Genomic DNA, 27,407 nt, shown 5'->3' on the forward strand with positions numbered 1-27,407 from the left:
TTATGCTGCTTCAGAGTCAGACTAGGGTTGTCAACTTTTAAAATGGCCCCTCTATCTTCCCTTGAATATCAATCTAATCCGCAGCAGTGATCAGGTGACATGATTTAGCTCCATGTCATGAAAAGCTTCAACTGGCCCATTTCCACACATTAAACCTCTGTTCATGGGACAGGGCATTTTTCCCACTAGCCAGTTGGCAAAGTTAAGACTAACCCCAGCTGGAAGATATACTACTGACAGTATCTTTTTGTATGCTGGCCAAGGAGTCTTACGGAATTTAGTTGAATGCAGCCTTCCACTCCCTGCAGATGCTAGGATTTCATCCAGGATAACCTCTTGCCAGTAACTCAGCCTGGCAGTTTGATTTCTCTAGGGGGCATTCTCTCCCTCATCTGTCCCCACATCCTAAGCTATGCCTTTAAAAGAAGCATCCAGTTCCCCTAAGTCTTACTTGTCCAGCCAATTTTTGGTGCCTGAGCCTCAATGGAATCTGTGATATTCTGACAGTCTATATTTAAACCATGCCATCTCAGCAGAGCAGCAAGATGACTAGGCCTCCGAGACAGGGACGGAGGAGACCCTAAGTAAAGGCAAGGGAAAGTTGCGGAGGGGCTGGGGGGGTATTCTGGGTAGATCCTGATCTAAACAAATGCTTCTTCACCTCAGCTACCCTCCAGGGTTTGGTTGAGAGAATCCCAGGTGTGTGAGGGGAGGGGGGACATAGAAAAATCCCAGATCATCCTCGGTTTCCTTTTCAATAAATTAACAAGTGTCTTGTACTTTATTGCAGATAAACAGGATGAGATACCTTTCTCTTCACAATCACATTCAAGATGGCAGTGGGGAATGGGGAGTTGCTATACATGGTAAGAGAAAAGTAGAAAGTTCATTCTGGGGGAAAAGCAAAGGCAGTGTTCTGTAAACGATCCATCTTTTGCAAGCTTAAAATCCAGAGACCCGTGGCCTGCTTTCGCTGGATTCACTGACGTCCAGTTGAGACAGCTTGGTCTTCAAGAGGAAGCATGGTGGATTTAAAAGATCCAGATTCACAAACTGCATCTCTTGCTTTTGTTTAGGCCCTACATTTCAGAGAAGGGCGTTCAGCATCCATTAGGGAGGGACCCCCAATACTTGCCGACGAAGCAAGCTTCCCCTTTCCCTGATTGATCATGATGCCCCCGTGTTGCTTTTGAAAAGATAGGGCACCATGGAGCCATCTTCGAAGAAAGCCACTGGCGACCCCTTTAGGCGAAAAATGGCAGCTAAACCGAGAAATGACACAAGTTTTTCCAAACATAAAGAGCAAATGGACAGGGCCTCAAATGTCAAGACTTTGGAGCTTCTTTTGTCCAGATTGCTGTAGAAAGCTGCTATTTCTGGCAAAAGTCCATTGCCTATGAAGATGGGATATTTATTTCTTTGTGAAACACCTTGAGCCCATGGAGATTCTGCTGAGCAAAAGTGGAGTGATCTGTACAATAAATAGCATCAGCACCTGAGGTTCACTTGCCTGGTAGTCAGCCATGTAAGGAAATACTCCGGTTGGAGACAGTAACTCTTTCCACAGCCCTACTATGGGGTAAGGGCATTGCTGGGAGAAGGTCTCATGTCACTGAAATAATTGATAGTTACAGCAGTGCGGAAATGGGGACTCCACTCAAAGCCCCCACCTTTCCAAGATACGAAGAGGAAAATTCCATGTGTGGAGAAGACCTGGAGACTCTTTGCCAAAAGGAAATATTATTGTTGAGTAATACACTATAATTAATACCTATTTTAACTAGACAGTGTTTAAGATTTGTTGCTGATACTTTAGCTGCTATAGAATAGTTGCACTGGAGTTAATGTTCATGCTTTACTAGTGCATATATTTAGCAATCGTTTTTAATGAGTGTAACAACAGCCTGATTTTATCCATATTCACTTGAAAGTAAGTCCCACTGGGCTAGGGGGGTGGCTTACTTCCATGTAAGTATGCATAGGGTTGCAGATTTTGACTCCTTCTGCATGGATGCAGTTTTTTTGTGGTTCCTTCTATTGCTGCTGTAAATGCCAAGGCACTTGTAATGGCAATGGAATGTCCACGGGGTGTTTCTCCCTGCACTTCCCTTGACTCACTCCCCAGTGGCCAGTGGTCCTCCTCACCGTGGGAGGATTGTTGGGGGGCAGGCTTTTGAAAAAATGGTAATTGGTATATTGCTACAGCTTAAGGCTTTATATTTATATTTCAGATTTAATTAAAAAAAACAGTACTCAGCATGTTTGTAAAAACAAGCCCTCTGGTAATGTGGTGTTGGGGAATGGTGGCTGCTGGGGAATCAGGCAACGAAAACAGTACCAATATGGGTGGGAACTGCAAAAATGCGTACACAGACATTTTGACTGCAATCCTTCCCCAAAGATCACACAAAGCCTGCTTTGGGAAAGGTTGTAGCAAAGAGGGACAAAAAGAGTACAGATCCCCTATGGATGCTTCCAAAAACAGCTTGGCAATGAGGACGCCGAGGCGGAGCAAAACCTCTGTGTAGAAGTAGACTTAATGGTGCTAATACGGAGCATACAGGTTGCAGATGAGAGCTATGAACTTCTCAGTTACTGTGTGTTTATTGTTCCCAGTAGTGCGGTTGCTCCATGGTCACAATATACACAGTGCCAGCTCCATTTTCATGGCAGAGTTCCTGAGTCTTCGGCAGCTGCAGCCTTTCCCATGGCTACATCTCCGTTAAAGACACAGAAACTCTATCAGGAAAAAATGATTGCAATCCTATTTATTGCTATTAGTACTCCCTCTAGCATCTACCATTACAGAGTGGTTTAGCCACAAAAAACAAAAACATCTACCTACAACATAGCATTAAGTTGATTGAACTCATGGTGAGCTTATAGCATACCATTTGTAAAATTCATCCTCCTTTTAACTGTAAGATGTAAAATTTCATCTTTTAACCCAGCTAATATGAAACAGTCCGGCCATTCAGCACACCAATGGAGTATGATAACTATGGCATTACCACCCCCTAGAACTTCTTCAAAACCAGGGGAAGACCAGGGGAGGTAATATAAGAGCAAATCTGCACCTGCTGCAGAATCACATGATACTTTTCCTGGATAAGGTTTGCTAGTGAAGGACAACCCACATCTGCACACAGAAAACTAGCTCATCAGGCAGAAGGATTGTCCAGACTCCTTCTGCCATATGGACAAGTTTACTAGGTACAGGAATCTTTTTATTATTAATAAATAAGGGAGGATTCAAATTTGAGATTCCCCCATATGCAGTTTGACTAGCACAACCTAGGAAAAAATTCATATTATTCTGCTGAACCTAAATATTGGATGAAATCCATCCAGATAGCCCCAGTCCCACATGGCTTTTGTTGATATAAATCCCATGGATGGTTACAAGGGACCTCTTCTCCCTTTTCTCACCAGTAGAGAAATTTCTTCAATCCTACTCATCGTGTGGCTAGAGGCTACAGTGGACATCTCATGCCCTACATGGTATATACTTAAACAGCTCCATGTGGACACACACACCCCAAGCTGGAATCCGCACTACATTCTAACAATTTCCTAAACAGTAACTCATACATGTACAACTGCAGAGTAATAATTGCAGGGTGGTATGTAGGAGTATTAACTACAAGAAATGGTGTTAGCAACCACACTGAAGTTAATGTTGTTCGCAAATTATTCTGCAATTAGTCATTGTCAACAAAGGAAGTCCGTCCTACATAAACTAATTAAATTACATCTCACTTCTCAAAGACAGGAATGTTACAAAATTGCCATATTTTCTCCTGATAGAGTTTTAAGAACCTATCCTGCAACTATGGATTTCACCTTCTGCTAAAGGCACAGAGCATCCTTTAGGAGGTAGGTGGCAACCTTAACCTTTTTGCTGCCTTGCACTGTAATATAACTGTACTCCTGCCTGATATCGACACCTTAACCATCACAGAATCCAACGTGCCACTCTTACAAACTACCTCCTCAGTGGCTGGAGTGTAGTTATCATTCACACATCCCACAAGTATCTTGTAATGAAATATTCTCATTAAAGAAGGCCAAATAGGATTGATGAAACTACAGTTACACACTTCATGTTTACTCATCGTAAAGGAGGACCACTGCTTTCTCCATGAATTTCAAGACTGCATGATTCTGTTCCAGGCACAGACCAGTTTAAATAGTTAGTTACACTCACAGTTCCTATTTGCATGCATAGACTGTACATTACAATTTGTATACGCTCTCAAGTAGTTATGGATCGTCCTCCATTTCTAAAGCATTTCTGATCCAGGTTCTCTGTGCAAAAGTAAACAATGTTGAGAGAAAGTGCTGTGATTGTAAACTTCCATTTGGGTTGTGCTCTACCCTGGACTTAAGACCAATGGCACTTAACACTATATAAATTAAGACATATGAATTGGCTGGAAGCATATGACCAAGAAAGGATGTCTTTCTCTCCCTAGTTGCACAGTTTGATCCAAATTGCTGGTTTAAGACTTCGAGATCCTCTTTCCCCTCACAAATATCTTAGCATGGTTACAGAGATCAAAGGGAGTATAGAAATTGATTGGGCAGGGGGGTTACAGCAGTGTTTCTACCCTTTGGGAATTGAAGGATCCTGTTTGACTATGGCTACCACTAGTTTGTACTGAACTTCATAAAAACTATTTTAGAACTAGATCAAGATGGGTAGCCATGCTGTGACTCATGAAAGCTCATACCCTACCACAAATTTGGTTTGTCTTATAAGGGCTACTGGACTCTTGCTCTTTTCTACTATTTTAGAACTAGACAGGTTTTCTTGAAAGGAGGCTTTGCACTACCTGTCTATATCTCCATCCCTTCCCTGTGCATACTGGAAGCCTGGCAGCTATATACAAAGAAAGAGTGCTACACATGGTCTTTATGATATGTGTGGTTGCCGTTTTGTCTGAACAGGACAACATTTATATTTTCAGCCAATATATGTGTTGCCGCTTTCGGACATATTAGGAGAGCACGTTTAGTGCACTCTTCCTTTATCCACAGTAAAACATAAAGACTGAAAACAGATTCTATTACATCTTTATCCTGCCTTTCCTCTCAGGTCAGGGTGGCATACATACGACTATCTTTCTTTGTGAATGAATTTGAAAACTGATTTTGAAAATGGCTGAGTTAAAAAGGTAAAGATTTAGTTTTGGGGTTTTTTTGTATCAGAATGAAAAAGAATAATCATGTCAGCTTTGACTGAGCTATAAGGAGATTCTGTTGAGTTAGGCAGAAATGCTCAGAGACATTTTGTTGCCTGAGTCAGAAAATAGTATCCCTGTCTCATATGTAATACTAAACAAAATAAAAATCTGCCACTTGATCTGAGCTGCCTCACCCTGCCTAAGGATGGGGCCAGCTATAGCAATGGCACATGAGATTTTGTTGGGCCCCATTGCACTCTGTATTGAGAGAGCTGAGGCCAAAGAAAACAACATTCTTAGCATCTATTTCTTTATGAGGAACCAATGGCTGATTCGACTCTCAGGTGGTTGGGAAGAAATCAGTCTGTCAAAAAAAAAAGCCACATATTACAGCTTAACTGTGGCCTTTAAGAGAGCAACTGTGGCCTTTAAGAGAGCAACAGGTACCTATCCTACTTCATCCAATGAATTGCAAAGTGGATTTCTACCAGTATGGGGATTAGTTCTCAGTCTGTGAGAACTAATGGGAGGGGTTTTGTTTCATGGGACAGAATGAAGCCGAGGGCTTTTTTCCAGCAGTCAGCCTCCTCCTGGAGATGTAGTTACAGTTCCTCCTCAGTGTGATTACTGCACTCCTTGCAATACCCTGATTTCAGATGTGGTTGGCTCCTTGCATTCTCTGATTTACCACCCCCCTCAACTCTTGCTATTTGGGGCCTGGGTTGCTCCGGGTATGTTCCATTGCAAGCTCCAGTAAATGTAATCCAAGAACACATTGCTGTGATTTCATGGAGGCATCTTCATGCCAAGGGTTCTTTGAGTCACAGAAGGGTAGAGGATGACCGGGCAGAGTTGGGAGTAAAAGAGAGGAGGAAGTACTTTCTGTGGACTGACTGCACCCTATACCAACTGAGGAAGGGGCAGAGCAACAAGGCGTGTGTGTTTATGCAACTGTCTCCTTGCAACAGAGTCTACATGATTCCCAGAGGCAGCTTCCCCCCCCTTCTATGTCTTCTCCAGTGGCAGCCCACTGTGCCATTACCTCATCCCAAATTTAGACACAGCCGTCCGTCTAGTCTCCTCTCAAAACTTGATGGGAAATGTTCTCTCCAAACCCATTACTACCAATCTGTATTGGCTAATCTATTGTCCTATTATACAGAGTTAAGACGCAGAGGTGCAAGGAAAGTTATGTGCGGGACGTCGGGATGAGGTGCTTGGAAAAGGTGGTCACACTTGGGTGACAAGACGTTTGTTGGGTGAATCTGAGTTGCCCATGGACACCATGCCATCTAGCAGTTCTGAATGCTGCACACCATCTCCTTGGTGTTTCTCCCTGAGATGAGCCTTCTCCCGGATGGCGGCAGGGGATGGTGGTGGGGTGTACGGGCACATAGTGATGTGGGTGTATTGGCCTTGCTCTTCACACTCAGTCTCGCGGTGATAGAAGTAGCTGAAGTTAGAGACAATGACAGGCACTGGGAGGGAAATGGTGAGGACTCCAGCAATGGCACACAAGGAACCCACAATTTTGCCACCCATAGTCTCAGGGTACATGTCACCATAGCCCACGGTTGTCATGCTGACTACAGCCCACCAGAAAGCTGCAGGGATGCTGGTGAAGGACGTATTCTCATGATCCGCTTCGGCAAAGTAGGCAGCACTTGAGAAGAGGATGACTCCAATGAAGAGGAAGAAGATGAGTAAACCGAGCTCCCTCATGCTGGCCTTGAGTGTCTGTCCTAGAATTTGCAAGCCTTTGGAGTGCCTGGAGAGCTTGAAGATTCGGAAGACCCTCACCAGTCGGATGACCCTCAGGATGGCCAAGGACATGGCAGGTTGGCCCACTCCCTTCTGGCGAGCAAATTCGGTGCCCAGGGCTACAAAGTAAGGGATGATAGCTACAAAATCAATCATGTTCATGATATTCTTGAAGAAAGCCGGCTTACTTGGACAGGCTAGGAAGCGTACCAGGAACTCAAAGGAGAACCAACAAATGCAAATGGTCTCCACAATGAAGAAGGGATCATCGAAGTGGTTCTTTGATGGTGTGGTGTGAGGCACGCTACTATTCAGGCGATGATGAATAGGCTGTGAGAAATAAGGGAGGGAGGGAGAGAGAGAGAGAGAGAGAGAGAGAGATTAAAGCAGGCTGTGCTAGTGTGACCAACAGTTTTACTAAAGCTGAAAGAGTTCAGAAATGGGCCATATCATGCAAAAGATTAGAATCCATGGGAGCAGACAGACTAAACTTTCTCCAGTGGAATTCACTGCCAGAGTATGTAGGGATGATTACTAGATGGCATTAAAATGGGATTAGACAGATTCGTGGAAGAGAGGTCCATCAATGGAAGGGTTACTGTTGAAGAGGGTTTTAGATGTTTGCTCCCAATCATTTTTTTTCATAGTTGAGCAGTAGGCTGCATGGAGAGGGGAGGTGTCTTTCTAATCCCCACTTAAAACCATCTGTGCTAGCAGCCATCGCTATTATCTACTGGCAGTAATTCATTGCCAGTGGATGTACTGATAGCCTCTTGCATGAATGGCTTTGAAAAGGGGAATAGACAGATTCATGGAGGAGAGTTGCATCAGTGGTTACCATGATGAAGACTAAAGGGAACCTCTTCATCCAAAATCAGCAAAGTGTCTTTCGGTGACAAGTACAGAACTTGTACCTATCTCCCCTTCTCCCTTCCCAGCAAAACCAACTGCAGCTTCGGAGGGGAGTTTGAAATTGTGGAAGATGCATGGGAGAAGAGGATTAAACAGCACACTTTCCCCATTTTTCAATCCAGCCTCATTGTATTGCTAATCAGCTGTCAGAAAAATGGGGGCGATTTTAATCACACACTTCTTGTGCCTAGTTTGGCTCTATGATGCCAAGATCTGCCATCTCAGATAATATTAAGGTATAGAGAGAGAATCACGGTAAAAGCCTAGATAAATTACAGGAATTATCTACCATGACAACTAGCTAAATAACCAAGTTTACCACTTTAAACCAAAATATAATCTCAAATTTATAAGAGATAAAGTGATACAGGTTCATGACACATGTACAAACATTCATTTCACATATGCATAATATTCAAGACCATGCCATGACAAAGTCACTTACAACATAATTTAAAAAGTTAAAGAGACCACACTGAAGTAAAGATAGCCCATTAAAGTGATATTTACAACAATGTGTCATCTCTGTATATAATACTGAGAGGACTGGTTACAAGGCTAAAGAAATCAAAAAGTTCTTATTCCAAGAATTCCCAGAAATAAAAGAAAATTTCAGATATGTGGAGTCCAGATGGCTGTATTCTGTGCTCTGACGGGGAGCCAGCTTATTTGCCACCATTTCCAAAAAATCTCTATCAAAGACACAGCCATGTAGAAAATATTATTCTTTGCCCAGACATCTCTTATAAATCATTCTAAGATCACACGGCATTGTTCCTTCTAAGCCAGCCTTAGTCTCTAATAATATTGTCCAACCCCTTCAGTCTTATTCCCAGAAAAAAAACTGATAAAGACAGCCTCTGCTTCTGTGTTCCCACACAATTCCCAGTAAGCTCATCATAGTTACAAATATATTCCCTCTACCCACATCATGGCGATGGCTGGCCTTCTGTTTGGGTAGAAGAGGAATCTGTCTAGGGTACCAAAGGATGTTGATCATCCAGTGGTCAGAGATTGCCATCTCTCCTCCTACAGGCCACTGGAGGAAAGGAACCAAGTTGCTCTCAGGGTTGCAGGTTTTGCTCTGGTGGTCTGATGTCCAAACACGAGTGGTGTTTTTTGGGGGGAACATCTGAATAACCTCATCCCCCTAACTGTCTGCTTGTACATGTTTTCCCCTGTTTTGTTCAGATCTTTTCCAAACCTTGTTTGATACGATCTTTTGGGAAAGATATGTTTGCGTGCTGGGTGGACAGGAAGGTACATATTTTTGCAGGGCTTGCTCACATCAGTACCATTTTCCTCGACTCAGCCCCTCACTGCTACCATCCCTCCCACAATGCTACCAGAGGGCTTTTAAAAAATAATCAGTAATTGCTATAGCATTTTTCATTTTAGATATTCATACCATACTCCCCCCCCCCCCAGTTATTATGCTATAGCGATATAGCAATTACAAGCTTTTTGTAAAAAGCCCTTTAGTAGTACGGGGTGGGAATGGTGACTCTGGGGACAGGGCTGAGATAGGGAACGTGCAGGGAAAACTGCTATATGACTGCTCCATGGCTGTAGTGGATGCCTCTGAATATGCAGAGGTAATAAGAGCTTCATGGAGAATCGCTGCTGTGTTGAAGCAACAGGGGAGACCGAAAGGCAGTGAGTGGCATGTGTTTCAGGCAAGCCTCCTAACCATCTCACACAGGTACTCTGCTTCAGCCTGCCTAACCATCTGGCCGTAGTCAGATAGAGGGGGACTAAAATCCATCCACCCCAGTACAAGAGGTGTTTACCTGGGGCAAAGTGTGTACCTGGCAGATGCCACGGAACTTATCCAGTGCTTCCTTTATCAGAAGCAAAAAAAAAGCAGCAGGTCTTTGGAGGTGGCAGCAGAAGAAAGCAACTGTAGCCTTTATAGATAAGAAACAGAAGAAAGCCAGAGATGACAGGAAGGAAAGAAAAAGAACAAGACTCCAGCACTGAAACTCTTTTGGTCAGCTACATCCCTATCTTCTGCCATTTAGTCTTCTCCCTTCTCCAACTCAGAACTTATACTGCCTTGCAAACTTTTCACATTGTCCACCTCAGTAGAGCTGCCACTAACATACTCTCCCTCTTTCCAATCTTCTTTAACTCTCCTCCCTGAGGGTTCCATTCCGCTACATCCTTCCTTGTGCAGTTCCTGTTATATATCTGACACCACAATGACACAACTTTAGCACCATGGAGAGAAGTTAGAGGCTGAGCTTTTACCACCATCCCCTTGCCTATGTATGGATACTGTTTTTGGCTGCTCCGAAAGGATGCTCAGGCTGTGAGATGGCAAGTGAGCTGAAACTGGTATAGGGCATGATAAAGTATGCTGGGTTGCAGGTTTTGGCTCTCGGCCATCACTGTGGGGATGATAGGTGGTTTGCTTCTAGTGGTTTGTAGGTAGTGTTTAGGTAAGTTTAGTTAAACTAAAATGTATTTTACTGGCAAGTGTACATAACTATACCAGAAAAAAGTTGAGCATTACTTGAGGTAGTGGTTAAAGTACCAGAGTATTCAGGTTCAAATCCCAAGGGTACCATGAAGCTTACTTGGGTAACCTTGGGCCAGTTCCTCTCAGCCTACTCTACCTCACAGCATCATTGTGAGGGTAAAATGGAGGAAGAGAGACAGGCGTATGCCACCCTGAGCTTCTCCGAGAAAGAGCAGGATTAAAATGTACTAAAACCCCCAATTTTTCTGTTCCACAGCTCGAGAGCGATGTTATGGCAAAACCGCTAGCACTCAGCAATTTTGTGTTTTGGTTTTCTTTTAGTGAAATTCATCCATCAGGCTAGCTAAGCAGCTTCAGGGAAATAAAATTCTTCAGTCAGATCAAATCTACCAGCCACTTGAAAGGAGGCAAATATGCACACATGCATTTCAGAGAAAGGCATCCTTTTGAAAAGACACTCTTTCAAAGAAAGCTTTTCAGCAGCAGTCACTTAACACAACCCAGGCCATTTTCTGTGTTGAGGTAGGGCCACACATTCTGGGATTCTTTGAAATGACTTTTTAAAAAATTACAGAGTTGCAATTTAAGGGGAAATTTCAGCATGGAGAAGGACTAACCCTTCTGCCGTTCTCCATTTTCCTGTTGAAAAATCTCCTCTTCCCCCCTCCTCCACACCAAGCAGCTTTTGGGCATGCTGAGGATGCCCAAAACTAGTGTGTGTGTGTGTGCTTGCACAGGGGCAGTGTATTGGTATGATTTGGTTACCAACTTCCAGGTGGGGCCTGAAGATTTCCTGGAATTACAACTGATCTCTAGGACACATTGATCATTCCCCTGGATAAAATGGCTGATTTGAAGAGAGGTCTTTATGACATTATACCCCACTGAGGTCCCTCCCTTCCCCAAATCCCACACCCCCCAAGCTCTACCCCCAAATCTCCAGGAATTTCTCCAGGGTTGGGAACCCTAAACTGGACAGCAGAAGGCAGGGGAAAGGGATACTCGGTTTGGTAGGTCCTTAGTGCCATCTGGGGCACTTTGGGGTGAAGAGAATTGAGTAATATCAAGATTTATCTGCTGCAGATCAATTTCAAGACAGTGGCTAGAGGGAGTCAGTGCATGGGTAGAGGGAGCAGGGTGGGGAAACCAAGTTGGCCTAGATATTCCCGGAGGGAAGCAAAAGCTGTCCCCAAAGCTTGGAGAAAAGCCGAATGTCAAGGTCAAATGGCCCTCCCAGTTCTGTCCTCTGGTCAGCTCTAATTTCCTGGCTCGCTAATTTTGACTTCTGTTCACTGTGTAAGCAGTGCTTGCTTGTTTGCCTTGCAAGTGAGGTAGGAGGTGGGGGGGGGCAGTATTCTGCCTCAGACCTGTTCAGACTCAGAATAGCCTCCAGACTGGGTCAGTCCATCTGTAGGATTCCTTGAGGAGATATTCCCCACCCTGGCCAGCCTTATCTAGTAGGGGGATCCAAGCATGGTGGGGCATCTTTAAATTTGTGACCAAGATTATCCATTCAGAAATCCTGCACTTTCAATGGAACTTGTGTAATATTTATTTTATTTATTTAGATATATTTGTACCCTGCTTTTCTCCCCAGTGGGGAACCTAAAGCAGCTTATGACATCTTTCTCCCCCCCCCCCAATTTTCTCCTCACAACAACTATCCTGTGTGGAGGGCTATGCTGAGAAAGAGTGACTGGCCCAGTGAGCTGCCAGAGCAGACTGGAGGTTCAAAGCTGGATATCCCAAATCCTAGTCTGACATTGTAACCACACTGGCTCTCTAGATTATAGCTTACTCTTTAACTCACCCATCCTCTGGGTACCTCAGGGCAATAACACTAGCAGATTCCTATCCAGAAACCTCTCAAGCTTTGCTTTGCTTTAGAGTTGCTTTGCTTTAGAGTTGGAACTGCATCAAGGGCATTCAGACCATCCTCTATAGCACTTAATAATGTTTTACATCCTGATTCAGATCCCTCACCAGCCTTCAGTGCCTGTGGGCTATGTGGTTTTGTCTTTCAGTGGCAAACCCACTCACCTGTCATATCTAAACATCATCACATAGGTACGTAGGGCGGATTGGCCCTGGAACTTATCAGGTGTGTTCCCTAGCAGGAGGGATGCTGGCAGCCAGAAGCAAGTCCGGCCAAGCCCCTGAGGTGCTGGCAGCAAAGAAAGGATGGTCAGGGCATACCTGGCCACAGGTAGTGAGGTGACAAGTGAGCTTCCTCTACCCTCCAAGTCCAAGCTGAGCAGCAATTGGCTTAGTTGCTGGTGGTGTGGGAGACGAGTCATTGCTTATTATTGTCCCCAGTAGGGGCCGTGTCTGGCGACGCCGGCCTTTTGTCCACCCTCACCACCAGCCCTGCAGCAGCAGGCACCCCCTTTAGGTCCTGCAGCACAGCCTCTGGCAGTACCTCAGTTGCAGGAGCCCCTACAGGCCTCCAGGCCTCTCCCACCCTTAGGCCAGTTGCAGCCGACGCCCAGGCACAACTCTGGGGAACAGCCTGCAGCCACTCAGCAGACTCACCTGTCTCCTGCAGTTGCCCAGATGGCTCCACTTCATCCAGGCTCACAGGAGGTTGCCATCAGCACAAGGCAGGCAGGCGCAGGCCCCAAGATGCCAAGGGAGCCACTGGGGAAGGTTCAGAAGCAGCAGGGGCAAGCCAGGCAGAGAGCAGACCAAATGCCACACCCTAGGTGGGGATGGAGGGGGTGGAGCCAGGAGACTACAGAGTCTACCCAGCCCTCCTATCAGATAGGCTGGGAGCAGGGCCAGTCAGGGAGACGGGGTGATGATTGGGGCCAGAGCCAGGGAGGTGGGGCCAGGGGAGGCCTTTAAGTTCAGGTTCCTGTGAAGGCCGAGGAGGATTTTGCAGGGAGAGACAGCTGGAGCGTGCTGCTACTCCCAGGGCAGGAGAAGGAACAAGGTGGTGCAACCCCCTTCCCTGCCCATCTGAGGCCGGAGGACACCTGCCTGGAGAGTTGGTAGGATGGCAGGCCATCAGGAGAGGGTGCCAGTGAGGGAGGATCCTCACAGGCCTTTCAGCTCAGCTTTCTCCTGTGCCATTTTAACAACACAAATCACTTTTGAACTGCATACCATATACTACAAACACCAGAATAATAGGTGAGTAATACAGGACTCTGCACTTGTTTCCATAATCTACCCCCTATGAACAGGAGAAGAAAGTCATTCCTTTTTCCATATGTTATGCACTTTGTGCGATTGGGGGTGACTAAAGGAGGCTGTGTAAGCATCTTGGTTTCCTGTAGCCACATAAAGCCCTGCATCTTTGTGCAGTGTTAAGAGGGAATTTTCTATAGAATCAAAAATATACAGTATGAAAAGAGGCAGACCTGGTACTTGCTCAGAGTTTGCATTGCCTCTGGTTCAATAGAAACACAATATCATGAGGTTAGTACACTGCCCACATTTGCCCTGTGGGAAACAATTATGAAAAACAGGATCCAAGTCCATATCGTCAAGTGATCCTGAAAGCATGCCCCAGAGCTTTGGGGGGGGGGGCAGTGCTCACCGTTTACATAAAATTTTCTAATCTTAATTTTAATTGACAACACTTGCTCTTTGTTCAGTATTTTTCTTATAATGTTATTGAGAGAATATGGAATAATAGTGACTGTGATGATCAAGGAGACTGAGATCCAAATCCCCACATAATATTCACTGGGGGACTTTGGGCCAGTCACTCTTACTCTCTGCCTAAGCTACCTTACAGTATTGCTGTGAGAATAAAATGGGGTAAGGGGCCATGTATTCCAGCCTGATCTCCTTGGAGGAAGGGTGAGATAAAACTCTAATAAATAATATCCATATGGAACATTTGGCTTATAGATTTATATGAAACAATCCATGTTAGGCTACATGTACAATGTCAGGCATTATAAAACTGTGTGCATATATTGACTGATAGTGATACAAAGAGTAGTCAAATAGAGGATTACCAACACTGCAGTCCTAAACATGCTTACTTGAGAAAGCCAGTTTGGTGTAGTGGTTAAGAGTTGTGGGACTCTAATCTGGAGAACCAGATTTGATTCCCCACTCCCCAGTTTGAAGCCAGCTTGGTGACCTTGGGTGAGTCACAGCTTCTAGGAGCTGTCTCAGCTCCACCCACCTCACAGGGTGATCATTGTGAGGATAATAATATCACACTTTGTAAACTGCTCTGAGTGGTCGTTAAGGTGTCCAGAAGGGTGGTACATAAATCAAATGGTATTGTTAATGTTATTATTATTACAAGGAAATGTCCTATTGAACTCAGTGGGATTTAATTTTGAGCATAAATGGTTAGGATTGCACTGTAAGGGAGTGTCACAGTGTATTGTGCAATTGCATATATGTACTGTAGCTAGCCCTGATATGATGGAGCTTGTGTGTTCATGCACGGACCACCACCACCACTCGCCAATATTTGTAATATTCCACCAATGTGTTAACCCTTATTTGCATATGCAGGGTCCTTGCAATTAGGTTAACAGAACTCAGGAACAATAGTTGTGACAGGCCAGTTGATGATGAAGAAAGAGATGTTCAGAAGGCTGCAGACTTAAGAGCAAAAAAGAGATATACTATCTAAACAGAATGGGTTGTTTTTCATGGCATAGTCCAGGCTTCAAAGACAGCCTAAAACATGTTTGGCGCATGGAGTATAAATATGCATTCCACACAAAGCAGCTTAGGAAGGTTGAGATTTGTCAGATCAGTTAATAAAGAGAGAGTGCCGAAACCAGATGAGCCAGCAATAAATCTGTGATTGGTTCTTTTTTTTTTTTTTTAAAGAGCTAAAAGCAGACATAGGAACCCCTGAACTGAATTGGGTTATGGTGTTATGGAAAGGGGATTTAACTCTTTCCCACATGCTATTTTCCCCATCAAAATTACCCCTTCCCCCAAATTGCTTTTTGCCCAGTGAAAGCAAACTTAAACCAAGGAAAATGCCTGGGGGGGGGGAGTTATCCTGCTCCCACACACCCATGATGCTGATCCAGTTCCTACCTTCCTTAACTGCTAGCTTAAAAAACAATTGATTTCTGACTCCTCTCCTGGCCCACAGATCTTGAGAAATTCTCGTCTTACAGAAATGCATCTGAAAAAGCATGGGGATGGTCGGTTTCGTTTTCCCGGCCATGTCGGACGCTCCTCTCCACAGGTCTGAGAGGAAACGTCCGAGCAGCCTGACTGGGCGGTTGGCCTGCGAGGGTTAACCCCCAGGACTCCCAGTGAGGGGGTCAGGGTCCGGAGCGCGGCGGGAAGAACCCCCTGAAAGCAATGCAGGGGGTAAATTGCCCGTTTGCTCCAACGGAGGCCGGCAGACTTGCGCAGCACATCGTGTGCCGCCGGGCCATGGAGAACGGCAATAAGCAGATTTAAGGTGAAAACCTGTAAGTAAGCGAATCCCTTCTGATTTCTATGCGTATGCGAAGGATTGGTGGGAGTTGAAGCTAAGAAGGCGCGGATTTCTTCCCCTCCACGGAGTTTTGGAACTTAGCTGGCGCCCCCCCTAAGATGGCGACGAAAAAGCAGAGCCCTGCGATGAGTAAATCGGTGATGGCGATGTTACAGGGGAAGGGGGAAACCCTGGAAGAGATGGTCAGACGAGCGGTCTTTGAAGCTATGCAGCCCTTTGTAGCGAAGTTAAATGAAATGGGGCAAAAGGTTGATTCAGTGGAAAGCGAAGTGAAAACCATTAAAGAAACAGCATCTGGAGCAGAGCAGTCTGCACGTGAAAACGTAGTACTCATGAAAGCAACAAGTAAATAAGTGAAGCTCTTGGAGAATCAAATAATAGGATTACAAGTGGACCGTGCCCAAACGGTACTGCGTCTTCAGAATGTAAAAGAGGAGCAAAGTGAAAATTTAAAAGATTTGGTATCAGAACTTTTGGCGTCATTCGCAAAGGCAACTAAAGAAGAGTTAAAAAGTGATATTCTGGAAGTCCGTCAGACATCTTCAAAATATGCAATGAAGCGTCAGCTGCCTCGCGAGATTATTACTGACTTTTCATCTAAGAAGACTCGGGACACCATTTTATATAATTCGTATAATGTGGACTTGGACTATCTGGGCAATAAGGTTAAGATATTGAAGGATGTTCCATTTTTGGCTCGTAAAAGAAGATTTAAATATAAAGGACTTGCGGCTTTCCTGAGGAAATGTTAAGTAAAATATAAATGGTTGTTTCCGGAAGGCATCTGGTTCAGATACAAGGAGCAAACCTACAAGATAACATTGGAAGTACAGCTGAGGGACTTTTTGTTTAACCATCAGGAGTTTCAGCAAGAAGAAAGTCCAAAGTCTGAAGGGGAGAGTGGGGGGGAGGAGGGAACAAGCGCAGCTATTGTAGCTGTGCAGAGAGAACTGAGACCGAGACGCGGGGGGGGGGGGGGGAAGAAGACCTGATCCTGAATGTAGTCTGTATTTTATAAGATCTACCAATCTGATAGCATATTAGAAAGTTAACTTTAAAGAAAAATTGCAGTATGAAGGGAATACAAGACATGTAGATGTAGTGTGTGTTTTCTATTTATATGTTGCTCTCCCCTTTTCCCCAGTCCCCTTTTTTCCTTTATATTTTTGTAGTTTTTTGTAGTTTTCTATGTTAGAAATTAAAAATAAAAAAAAATTATAAAAAAAAGAAAAAGCATGGGGATGGATGGATGGGTGTGTGTGTGTGAAGGAAGATTAAGCATGTCTTACCACTTCTTCACAGCAAATATCCTCCAGTCAAAGTGGCTTTGCTTAGAAGCAGCTGCACTGAGATTTTATTATTTATATTTATTATATATAGTTCTACCCTAAGGCAAAGAACCCAAGTGATATCCCCCACAATGATAAAAAGAAGTACACAATTGACCCTTTAAATGGTAGCTGAAATCTGCTGAGATGGGCTCCGCCCCTCCCTTTGCAGCTTTCCTTACACACACGCAGCTATGCTCCCTACAACAGCTTTACTCTTTCACTGCACTGTCTTTTGCCTTTGAAAATCTACTTTTCTGCATTGTTTATGGTATGTCATGGTTTGTTTATTTGTTTACTTCATTTATAGCTAGGGTTGCTAGCCTACTATACCTCCAGGGGACTGATGGTGTCACTTCCAGTTGAAAAGTGGCTGTGAAGGGGTCTCTGAGGGAGGGGGGCAAACGCAGCACATGCACCATTTCACCATGTGCTCCAATAGCTCCTGGCCTGCCTCCCCCTCCTTTCTCTACTGCCAGCCAGGTGAGCAAGTCTGGGGGCTGAAGAGCGGGCAAGGGATTCCCACCCTCACTGGGAGGCTGGCATCTCTATTTATAGCCCACTTTTCTCCCAAGTGGGAACCTAAAGTGGCTTACATCATTCTCCTTGCCTCCAACAATCCTGTGAGGTACGTTAGTCTGTAAGTGTTTGTGACTGGCCCAAGTTACCCAGCCAGCTTCCATGGCATTCAATGGATTCAGACTTGGGTCTCCCATATTCTAGGCCAACACTCTAATCACTACACTACACCAGCTGTAGATGGTTATCTGTTTACTTTGTTCTGTAAGTCTGTAAGCCTAGCCCTATTACATTGTTTATTGGATGTCTTATGTGGTTGCCATAAGTCAACTGTGACTTAATGGCAAATACTAATACAACAACAACATTAATATGAAGAATACTGAGAGTAGCAACTGGAAATGGGTAACACAAGGGATATTGAAAGAAGAGATATTGAAAGAAGATGCAGAAGGACATATTAGCTGCACAAGAACAGGCATTAAGAACGAAGTGTATGAAAGTGAAAATCGAAAAGACCACAAATGACAGCAAGTGTAGATATGTAATGAAGTGGATGAAACAACTGACCGCAGGTACAGTAAAATCACACAAACTGAGAGTGACAATAAAAACTAACATAATAAATTCGCTGTAATGCTGCATTGGAATTTATGCAAAAAGCACAAGCTACCAGCTGTGAAATATTGGTGAGAACATAAGCCCGAGAAAGTTGTTGAAAATCAGAATGTTAAGATGGTTGTTGTGGATTTTCCGGGCTGTATAGCCATGGTCTTGGCACTGTAGTTCCTGACGTTTCGCCAGCAGCTGTGGCTGGCATCTTCAGAGGTGTAGCACCAAAAGACAGAGATCTCTCAGTGTCACAGTGTGGAGAAGATGTTGGCAGGTAATTTATATCTACTCAGGAAAGTGGGTTTGGGCTGAGTCATCCTGTAGGAGTTTCCCAGGGTGTGGAATGCTAATGGAGGGAGGCATCACTGTATCCTGAGGAGGTTCTTTAGCATATGGATTGGTGCTTGATATGCTAATCTTCTCTGCAGGGCTATTGTGGGATGTGGAGTATTTTGTTAGCCTGGTGTTTTGCAGGGCTGGAAGCCATGCTCTATTCATTCTTAAAGTCTCTTCTTTCCTATTGAAATTGTGTTTATGCTTATGAATTTCAATGGCTTCCCTGTGCGTTTTCAATAAGAAACACAATTTCAATAGGAAAGAAGAGACTTTAAGAATGAATAGAGCATGGCTTCCAGCACTGCAAAACACCAGGCTAACGAAATACTCCACATCCCACAATAGCCCTGAAGAGAAGATTAGCATATCAAGCACCAATCCATATGCAAAAGAACCTCCTCAGGATACAGTGACGCCTCCATCCATTAGCATTCCACACCCTGGGAAACTCCTTCAGGATGACTCAGCCCAAACCCACTTTCCTGAATAGATATAAATTACCTGCCAACATCTTTTCCACACGGTGACACTGAGAGATCTCTGTCTTTTGGTGCTACACCTCTGAAGATGCCAGCCACAGCTGCTGGCAAAACGTCAGGAACTACAATGCCAAGACCACGGCTATACAGCCTGGAAAATCCACAACAACCATCGTTCTCTGGCTGTGAAAGCCTTTGACAATATATAGAATGTTAAGATCTTATGGGATTTCAAAATTCAAACAGATAAGAACATAATACTCTGGATATTACTGAGCTTGAAAGTAAAAAAGTCAAACCAATCAATGTGGCAATCCCAGATGACAGTCGAATTGAAGACGAAGAGATTGAAACGATAAAATATCAAGATCTAAAATCTGAAGGTCACTGTCTCTGGAAGAAACATACAATGGTTATTCCACTAGTGATAGGAGCGCTGGGTGCGATTCTAAAAGGACTAATTAAACATCTAGCCAGTATCAGCATAGAGAGGATAACAACTGGACAGTTGCAAACAGCCACACTACTTGGAATATGCCACATATTAAGGTATACCTCACTGATATCGAGATTCTTGGATAAAATCCGTGTCGGTGAAGGACCACCTCTCCGCCCAAATCCAGTCCAAACATTCTGGTGGACAGTGATAACATCATAGAATAGTTAACAAGCTGAATGATGGTTCAATTTCCCACTCAGCTCACATGGGCTCTCTTTTTCAAACATATGTTTTAAAGACATGTATATATATGTTTAGACACATCTGCACTCATCTTAAAAATAAAATCACATAAGCAATTGAAAAACTGCTCTAGGGATGAGGAGGTGGTATTCATAACGTTATGGGTGCTGGCCAATAAATCCCCCTCAGTAATCAGTTCTCTTCCCTCTGCCCCCATAAAAACTGAATCATTTTTAATGCTTATATAATGGATTTTTTGTTGCTAATGAGAACAAGGCACGCTTGTATTTAATGTTGTTTTAGAACAACAGAAATATAAAAATACATATTTTAATTGTTTTATGTAATCATGTTAAATTGCTTACGTATGTTTTGTGAACACAAGTTGAAAAGTGGTATGTGGAGTTTTGTAAATATAAATGAATGAATAAATAAGGCCAAGGGCGTTTTCAAATTGGCTTCACTTTTCTTAAGATGTTCTGTCATTTTTACAGACACTCAACAATTTGGATTGTAATAGCAACAGAGAGAAGGTAATTCTCAATTCCCCTTCCAAGCCCAGAAAAGAGCATAACAGGAAAAAAACCACATTTCTTATTGTCTCAAATAAAACATTTTGGAGAGCAAAATGGTTTCACTAGAAAAGGCTAGAAAGTGTCTAAGTAGGATAGACGAGGTTAGAAGTGCTGTCTTGAAGGCAGGAGAAAAAAGCTGTTGTAAGTAACCAGCCATATTTGCCCATACAAAATCTGAAACAAAAAACCAAAATCCATATAGTAGCTTTTATTAGGACCAACCAAAATGACACAAAACATTGTTCATCCTTTTGAGCTCAGCAGAACTCTTCATCAGGCTAGATGCTACAAATGCTTTTCTGCTTCCCCTCATCTGTTGCACTGCCAACCCCATTGTTTATTTTCCCCCCTCTAGGCATAAGAGCAAAGAAAGGCATTGATGAAGAAAATGAGCACAAGATTCAAGACACAAATGGGATAATTTGGCTGGATTTTTGGATTTTCAGATCCAACGTTTCTGCATTTGATTTCAGAGACGCTTAAAATGAATTGCATAGTAATAACAGCTGTACAGTTCAATATTAACCAGTTAAATGTGTTACTTTATTGGGGAGCCCTAAGCAATTCCATCTCTCTCGTCCATGTTTACCACAACAGTGAAAGATACTCTGCACTTTACTGTGTGTGTAGGGGTGGGAAAACCCCACTCAGCCAATAGCAGAGGGAATGAGCTTGCTTGAAGCAGCAAGAATCGTAGCTCAGACTGCAATCAGGCCATTACATAAAACAGCTATGCTATATACAGTTCCAAGTAATCACCTTCTGATGTTGACGGCTTTCTAGACTGTGTCGGCTAAAATAAGCCAAGAGACTCCACCAAGTTGACAGCTTCTCAGTTTCCGAGAGGATGGGCAGGGGGTCAGGTTCAGACACTGAAAAACTCACCATGTGACCCTCATGACTGCATTTTGACAGAGAAAATTAGCTAATCATGCATATATAAATTACTGCCCACCACTAAACTGCCTCTAGTGGCATAGGCATACTGAGCTGAGCTCCCTATATTAAACTGAAGGGAGGACTTTGGTTCCCAGACACCTCCATTTCCAGCATATCTGAAACTTCCCCTTCTTAGATTAGACATAATTGCCATGTAGTTTTCTAGAGATCCTCAAATTCAATGATGATGGTGATGGTAATGATGAAGAAGAACACCATCTAATAACAACAACATTTGATTTATATACCACCCTTTCGGACAACTTAATGCCCACTCAGAGCATGTAAACTGTATGTAAACTGCCATTTGCCTGCCCCACTGAGGAGGCCGCCAGCTTGCCGCACGGGTGGCACACTGACGGGGCGGCAGGCTTGCCACAAGCCCCCTGCTCTCGCGGCAGGCGAATGGCACAGGCGGGCTCCCACTGCCCTCTGCTCAGCCGCCCGCGTGCTCCCGGGAGCTGGCAGCTGCACCAGGTGCCCCCTCTTTGACGGCGCCAGGGGCAGACTTCCCCCCCTGCCCCCCCATCGATCCGGCCCTGCATGCCACATACTAAGGCAATACCTTACTGACTCCTAGATTCTTGGATAAAATCCGAATCAGTGAGGGACAAAAAATTCCAGCCCAATGTCACACTATCAATAAAATGAGGGAAGATTACTGAATCAGATGGAATTCAACTTGTGGATGGAAATAGAATCAAAAGCTTAGACTATGAAGAAAGATTGTGGAAAACAGAGATAATAATAGGGCCAGCCAAAACTCAATAAAGCTCAGTTTTGGAACTTTGCTGCCTTCAAATCTTTGAACAACAGGCTCTTCCTTTTGGCTTAACAAATGATACAAAAAGCCTTACTGTTTTTTTCCCCCCAAATGCATTGTGATTTTATGGCTATCCTCAGAAGGTCTGCATTCTATACCTTCTTGGGTATTGTTAGATCAACAGTAAATTGCTACCTTTAAAGTTAGTAACTTAGATTAGCCCAAAATTCCACCAGGATATGTAAGGATCTTTCTCCTTTCATCTACCTACCACAAGACACGCGTGCCAAAGTTAAAATGGGTTTGTGTGATTTATTCATTTTATTTCCTGGAGACTCTATTTGGGCAGAAAGGCAGCATATAAATGCTTTAAATAAATAAATAAATTTATATGTCATCATTCTTCCAAAAAGCTTTAAGAAAGGGTTAGACTGAGAAAGAATGATCAGACAGGAATCTGGATTTATACACTTGAGTGTGATGCTCAGAATTCCATGAATAGACCTCCAGGTCTGTCTGTTTCCCGTGAAAACCAGTCTTGCAGGGATTGTGGTGTAGGGAGACAAAGACAAAGACTGACACCATTTTTTTTAACCTGAAACATCCCTAGGGGGCCATTATATACCCTGAAGCTGTAAACATGGAGGTACCCAAATAGGGCTCCCCAGACCCCACCTCAAGTTCCTACTACAAGAGAGTGATTTTCTTTCCCCTGCACAGCTCACAAGGGATCCTCTCCTACTCTCCTTCCAAGGCTTTCCCCATGGGGACGCTAGGGACTGAATCTCAAACACTTTCTGCACGCAAAGTCCCTTCCCTTCATCAAGAAGGCCAAAAGGCAAATCTCTCCACTGTGTTTACCAACCACATAAATGCACAAGAAGGGCATCTTTCAACTCTGTTTCTGTTTACCTCCTTGAAATACAGGCACTGAATTGCCCAAGAGCAGCACACAATGTTTCCATTTTTCACATCCATTGTCTTAAAGTAACTTGTTTAAATGTATTTATTTGAAACATTTACACCCTTACCATATTTCCCCAGGTTCAAGGTGGCTAACAAGGCTGCAGAAGCTGATTTTGGCTGGAATGTGCATTAAAAACTACTTTCACCCTCCATTCTTCATTGACAACATTGCCAGGTGTGCCCTAACAGCATGGGAAGCTCCAAGATACTTTTCATATTGTGTGTTCTCAGTTTGGCTACTCTGTCAAAGGAAGATTTCTGCATAACTCTGAAGCTTGCATATCTTTTACAGTAGTAGCAATAGAGCTGCCCCCAGATCACCCTGTTTTGCAACTCTGCACCAAACATGTAAGCTGAACATAGAGTAGCGGTAGCAGGAGACAAATTGCAGCAGACTGCAAAGTTCATGAACCTTTTGCTGTTATGAAATGTGTCAACTCAACCTGTATTGTGGCTTGGCCTGTAGTAAGCTGATGATGTGATCGCTCACGATGCAACTCAATTATCACTTAGTCTGCATTTAAACTGTCATTGTGAAATAATTGAAAGTAGTCAGTTATGACACATATCTGGGAATTTCTCCATATCCAGAGTACTGAAGTTAAAAGTATCAGCTGATTAATGTGACCACAGAACCAGGAATTCAGCTCAAATTCAGCACTGAGACAACCATAAAAAATGTTTTTTACAATATCATTGGATGCTTAACATTTCAATTCATCTAATGCTTGGAGTTTTCCTTTATTAAAAACAACGTGTTTGGAATGTTGCATAGCTCCCTTTTCCTGACTACTGGAATCCCCACCCAGATGTTATATTTCAGTTTACTATCTCCATTTGTATTACCACAGCAAATCCAGAAGCATTTGAACATGGGAGGTTTCACCTGAGAGTATTCTTCATGGCCTTCTGCAGATACCACCCTGCAGTGGGCAAAATCAAATGCTTTCTCTGTGGTAGCCCCCACCTTATGGAATGCCTGCCTGAAGATGTCAGGAAAGCTCCTACCCTCCTGGCGTTCTGCAAACTGAGATGCAGCAGTAAAGGGATAGGGACTATAGACTTCACTACTGTGTACTGTCTGTTACTGTAAGTATGATGCTGTTGGATAGTTTCTTTGTTGCTTAATGTGCCAGTCTTAGAATGTTTATGATCCATTTCAGCATTTCTTCAACTCTGTATTAGATTTCTGCTGGTTTTAATTTCAATTTAATTTAATTTTAAATGCAAATTTGCATTTACATTCCCTATCACATTGTTTATTGCAATGTCTTTGAAATTGACTATACTGATTCATCCTGTGTAATGTGCCTTGAATCTCAGTGAGAAATGTGGACTATAAATAACAAAATAATAAATAAATAAACTATGCAAAACTGAATTATTCAGGAGGGCTTTCTACTCAGATTATAGGGCTTTGTCATAAGAAAGAGATGCCTTGGTAAGGGATAAGGATTAAAGATCATACTATTGGGTACCATCAGCTGATGTAGATATGCTTCGACTTTCCAGGTTGCCAAAGATGTTGCGTTAATTATTTACGCTTTGTTTCAGAAATGTTTCATCTCTGTGTTTAAATTTATGATCGTTTTCAAATTTTCTCTAAGCATACACTATTTATTTATTTATTTTATTCAATTTATACCCTGCCCTCCCCACAGATGGGCTCAGGGCAGCTAACAACATTAAAAAAATACATTAAAATCACAAAAACATAAAATCAATAATAATTTTTTTAAAATCATTAAAATAGTCCAGGAGCAGGGTATTTAAACAAATATTGGGAGTCCATATATAGGCATAGCAGATGGCCAAGGGCAGCCCCAGAAGAAGTGGTGGTCTTAGATTGTATCTGTTCATTGAATGTCCTAACTGTTGATCATATTGTATTTTGCTCAGTGAATATCCTAGGTTTGTTTGCTTATGTTATTTATAGTCCACCCTTCTCAGAGACTAAAGATGGATCATATTGTATTCACTTGCTCTATACAATCTGCCTTAGAACTCAGTGAGAAAGGCGGTCTATAAATAAATAAATAAATATGTCCACCCATCCCCTTGCCACAGGACTGCTTTTCTCTGGCTTAAAAAAAACCAGTAGTAGGTATATCACTATAGTGCTATGATTCTATACGCGATACCTACCTACTACCAATTTTTTTAAGCTGGCAAAAAAGTCCACTGGTGCTGGGGAGAAATGTTGAGCACAGGTGGGGTTAAAAAGAGAAAACAATGCTAGATATAAGCAGAAATCTGCACTTTCCTACCCATGCTGCTGCTCGCAAACCAACTTTGATCTTTCCAGAAGGATTGAAAGAAAGCACTTTCACGGCCAACCAAGGGAAACCACAGAAGGAGAACAATTGCAGAAGGATGTCGTGTGGATACTCTGACAAACTGTGCCCGTTTGACCGCCAGTGTGGAAGCATTTGTAGAGTGGAAGGAGAACTTTGGGGGAGGGTTGCCAGCAGGCGTAGAGAAAAAATATCCTGTTCCTTTAACAGAGGTCTAATGTGTGGAAATGAGCAGTAGAGGATTTTCATGACATGGAGGTAAGTAGAATCACCCGGTGAATCACATCCCATTAAGTCTCTATTAAGTGGACAGGACCTTTCCCCCATCCAGCTGGTTAGCAACCCTACTTTGGAGGCAAGGGTATTCTAGGCAGAAAGCCAAAAGATCCCTGAGGGCCAGACTGCGGAAGATTTGTGAATAGATCTTCTGAGCATTTCCTACTGGTAAATAGCAGTTGTGGGGAGGTTCCTGGTTTGTATAAAGGCCATGGTGTGGGGTATTTTTTTAAGCCCTTCTTCAGCACTGACCTCAAATGCCCTTCCTCCTGTATCTGCTATTTGTCAGACTGGTGGCCCATAACGTTCTTCCTATTCCTTCTGATGTATCCTAGGAAGCACTAAAAGGTGGGGTGGGGATGTAAAGTACAACATGTATTTTTTTAATGCCAGGATTTGATTTCAGAACAAAATTTGCAAATAATGTATGTTTAGCTGAAAAAAGAAATAGCGTGACTTGGAAAATGTATTGGTAATGCAAACTGAAGACTGAACCATTTCCAGTAGATATGATTGTGCATCCATGAGGAGAGAGGGACAGGTGTGTGTACATTCTGGGTGGCACAGCAGGGGTCTGTAGAACTATGTGCCCTACAGGGATTCCCTTCTTGACCTCAGAAGACATGTCTTTCTGGCCTTAAAAGACAGAAACATGACATTAGTTACTCCCTCCCTCCCTCCACTGGTGTCAGAAAGTCAGGAGGAGCCCTGGGTGGTGGATACAGCACAGAGGGTGTTAATCCTGCCCACCTGCTCATGGCTCAAGTCCCATTGCTGAACAGCTAACACCGGGTTTGCATCAGTCACTGGCAACTTATTAGGAAAACAGGCACCAAAGAAGTCTTGCGGGACACTTTGGGACTATCTTTGTGGGGATCTGAGTTCTGCAAGGGTTGAGCAGAAACTGCCTGTTGCTTGGTAGTTAAAACTAATGGCCCTGCAGCCAGGGCTCTAAGATCATCTAGAGAAGGTGCCCAGTGGGGTAGAAAACATTCACTGTGGGCCAACAGAAATGAAGCCCCGAGGACCAGTTTTTGCAAGCAAAAGCGGATTTAGGAGGCTGGGGTTTTTTTCCTGGAAAAGTGGGAGGGGAGAAGTGCTTAACCCTTTCCCCTCCTGCTGTTTTCCCATAGGTGTAATTGTTAGAGTCTTAGGCTAGGATCTGGCAGATCTGTGTTTGAATCCTCTCTGCCATGGAAGTTCACTGGGTGATCTTGAGCCATCCAGCTTAACCTACTTCCTAAGCTTATTTCTGGTTTCAGAATGAGTTGGAGAATGGAAGGTAGGGTTGCCAACAGGCCTGAGGATAAATGTCATGTCTTGTTAAATATTTATTTATTTACATTATTTACACCCTACCTTGCTCCCCACTTGGGATCCAAAGCAGCTTATGTCATTCTCTTCTCTTCCATTTTTATTTTCACAGCATCCCTTTGAGGTAGGTTAAGCAGAGCGTGTGTGACCAGCCAAGTGCTACCCCGCAATCTTCCATGGCAGAGTAGGGATTCGAACCTAGATCTTCCAGATCCTAGTCCAACCCTAGCCACTACACCATGCTGTGTTTCATAGAAGTTCAATACACAGAGGTAGCCAGCTGAAGGGAGCTAAATAACATCACCTGCTATTTCCTCGCAGTTCAAACTGATATTAAAAAGGATAGCTAGAGGGACTCATGGAAGGTGTTGTTGGGGAGAATTGGTGGGCAGGAAAGGGATTAAGCACCTGCTTCCCGCCCATAGATACTCCCTGCATTAATGATAGGAGGCAGTCATGGGGCAAAGTTTTTGGAACATGGGGTGGGGGGGCAATGGTTGAATCAGAGATCAGGTGTGCTTTAAAACATGCCTCTTCTGTTTTACATAT

The 27,407-nt window shown here is 43.5% G+C and overlaps 1 protein-coding gene across 1 annotated transcript in view; it reads right to left on the reverse strand.

Moving 5' to 3' along the window:
- Positions 1-753: 753 nt before the first annotated feature.
- KCNA7 (potassium voltage-gated channel subfamily A member 7) overlaps positions 754-27,407 on the reverse strand; it is a 29,719-nt gene continuing 3,065 nt past the window's right edge. Inside the window, exon 2 of the mRNA XM_054995037.1 lies at positions 754-7,277. Coding sequence (XP_054851012.1) covers positions 6,417-7,277 — 861 coding nt within the window. The 3' untranslated portion in view covers positions 754-6,416. The remainder of the gene's footprint in view (positions 7,278-27,407) is intronic.

The sequence above is a fragment of the Eublepharis macularius genome, chromosome 12, assembly GCF_028583425.1.
Source record: "Eublepharis macularius isolate TG4126 chromosome 12, MPM_Emac_v1.0, whole genome shotgun sequence".
In the NCBI taxonomy this organism is placed as follows: Eukaryota; Metazoa; Chordata; class Lepidosauria; order Squamata; family Eublepharidae; genus Eublepharis; species Eublepharis macularius.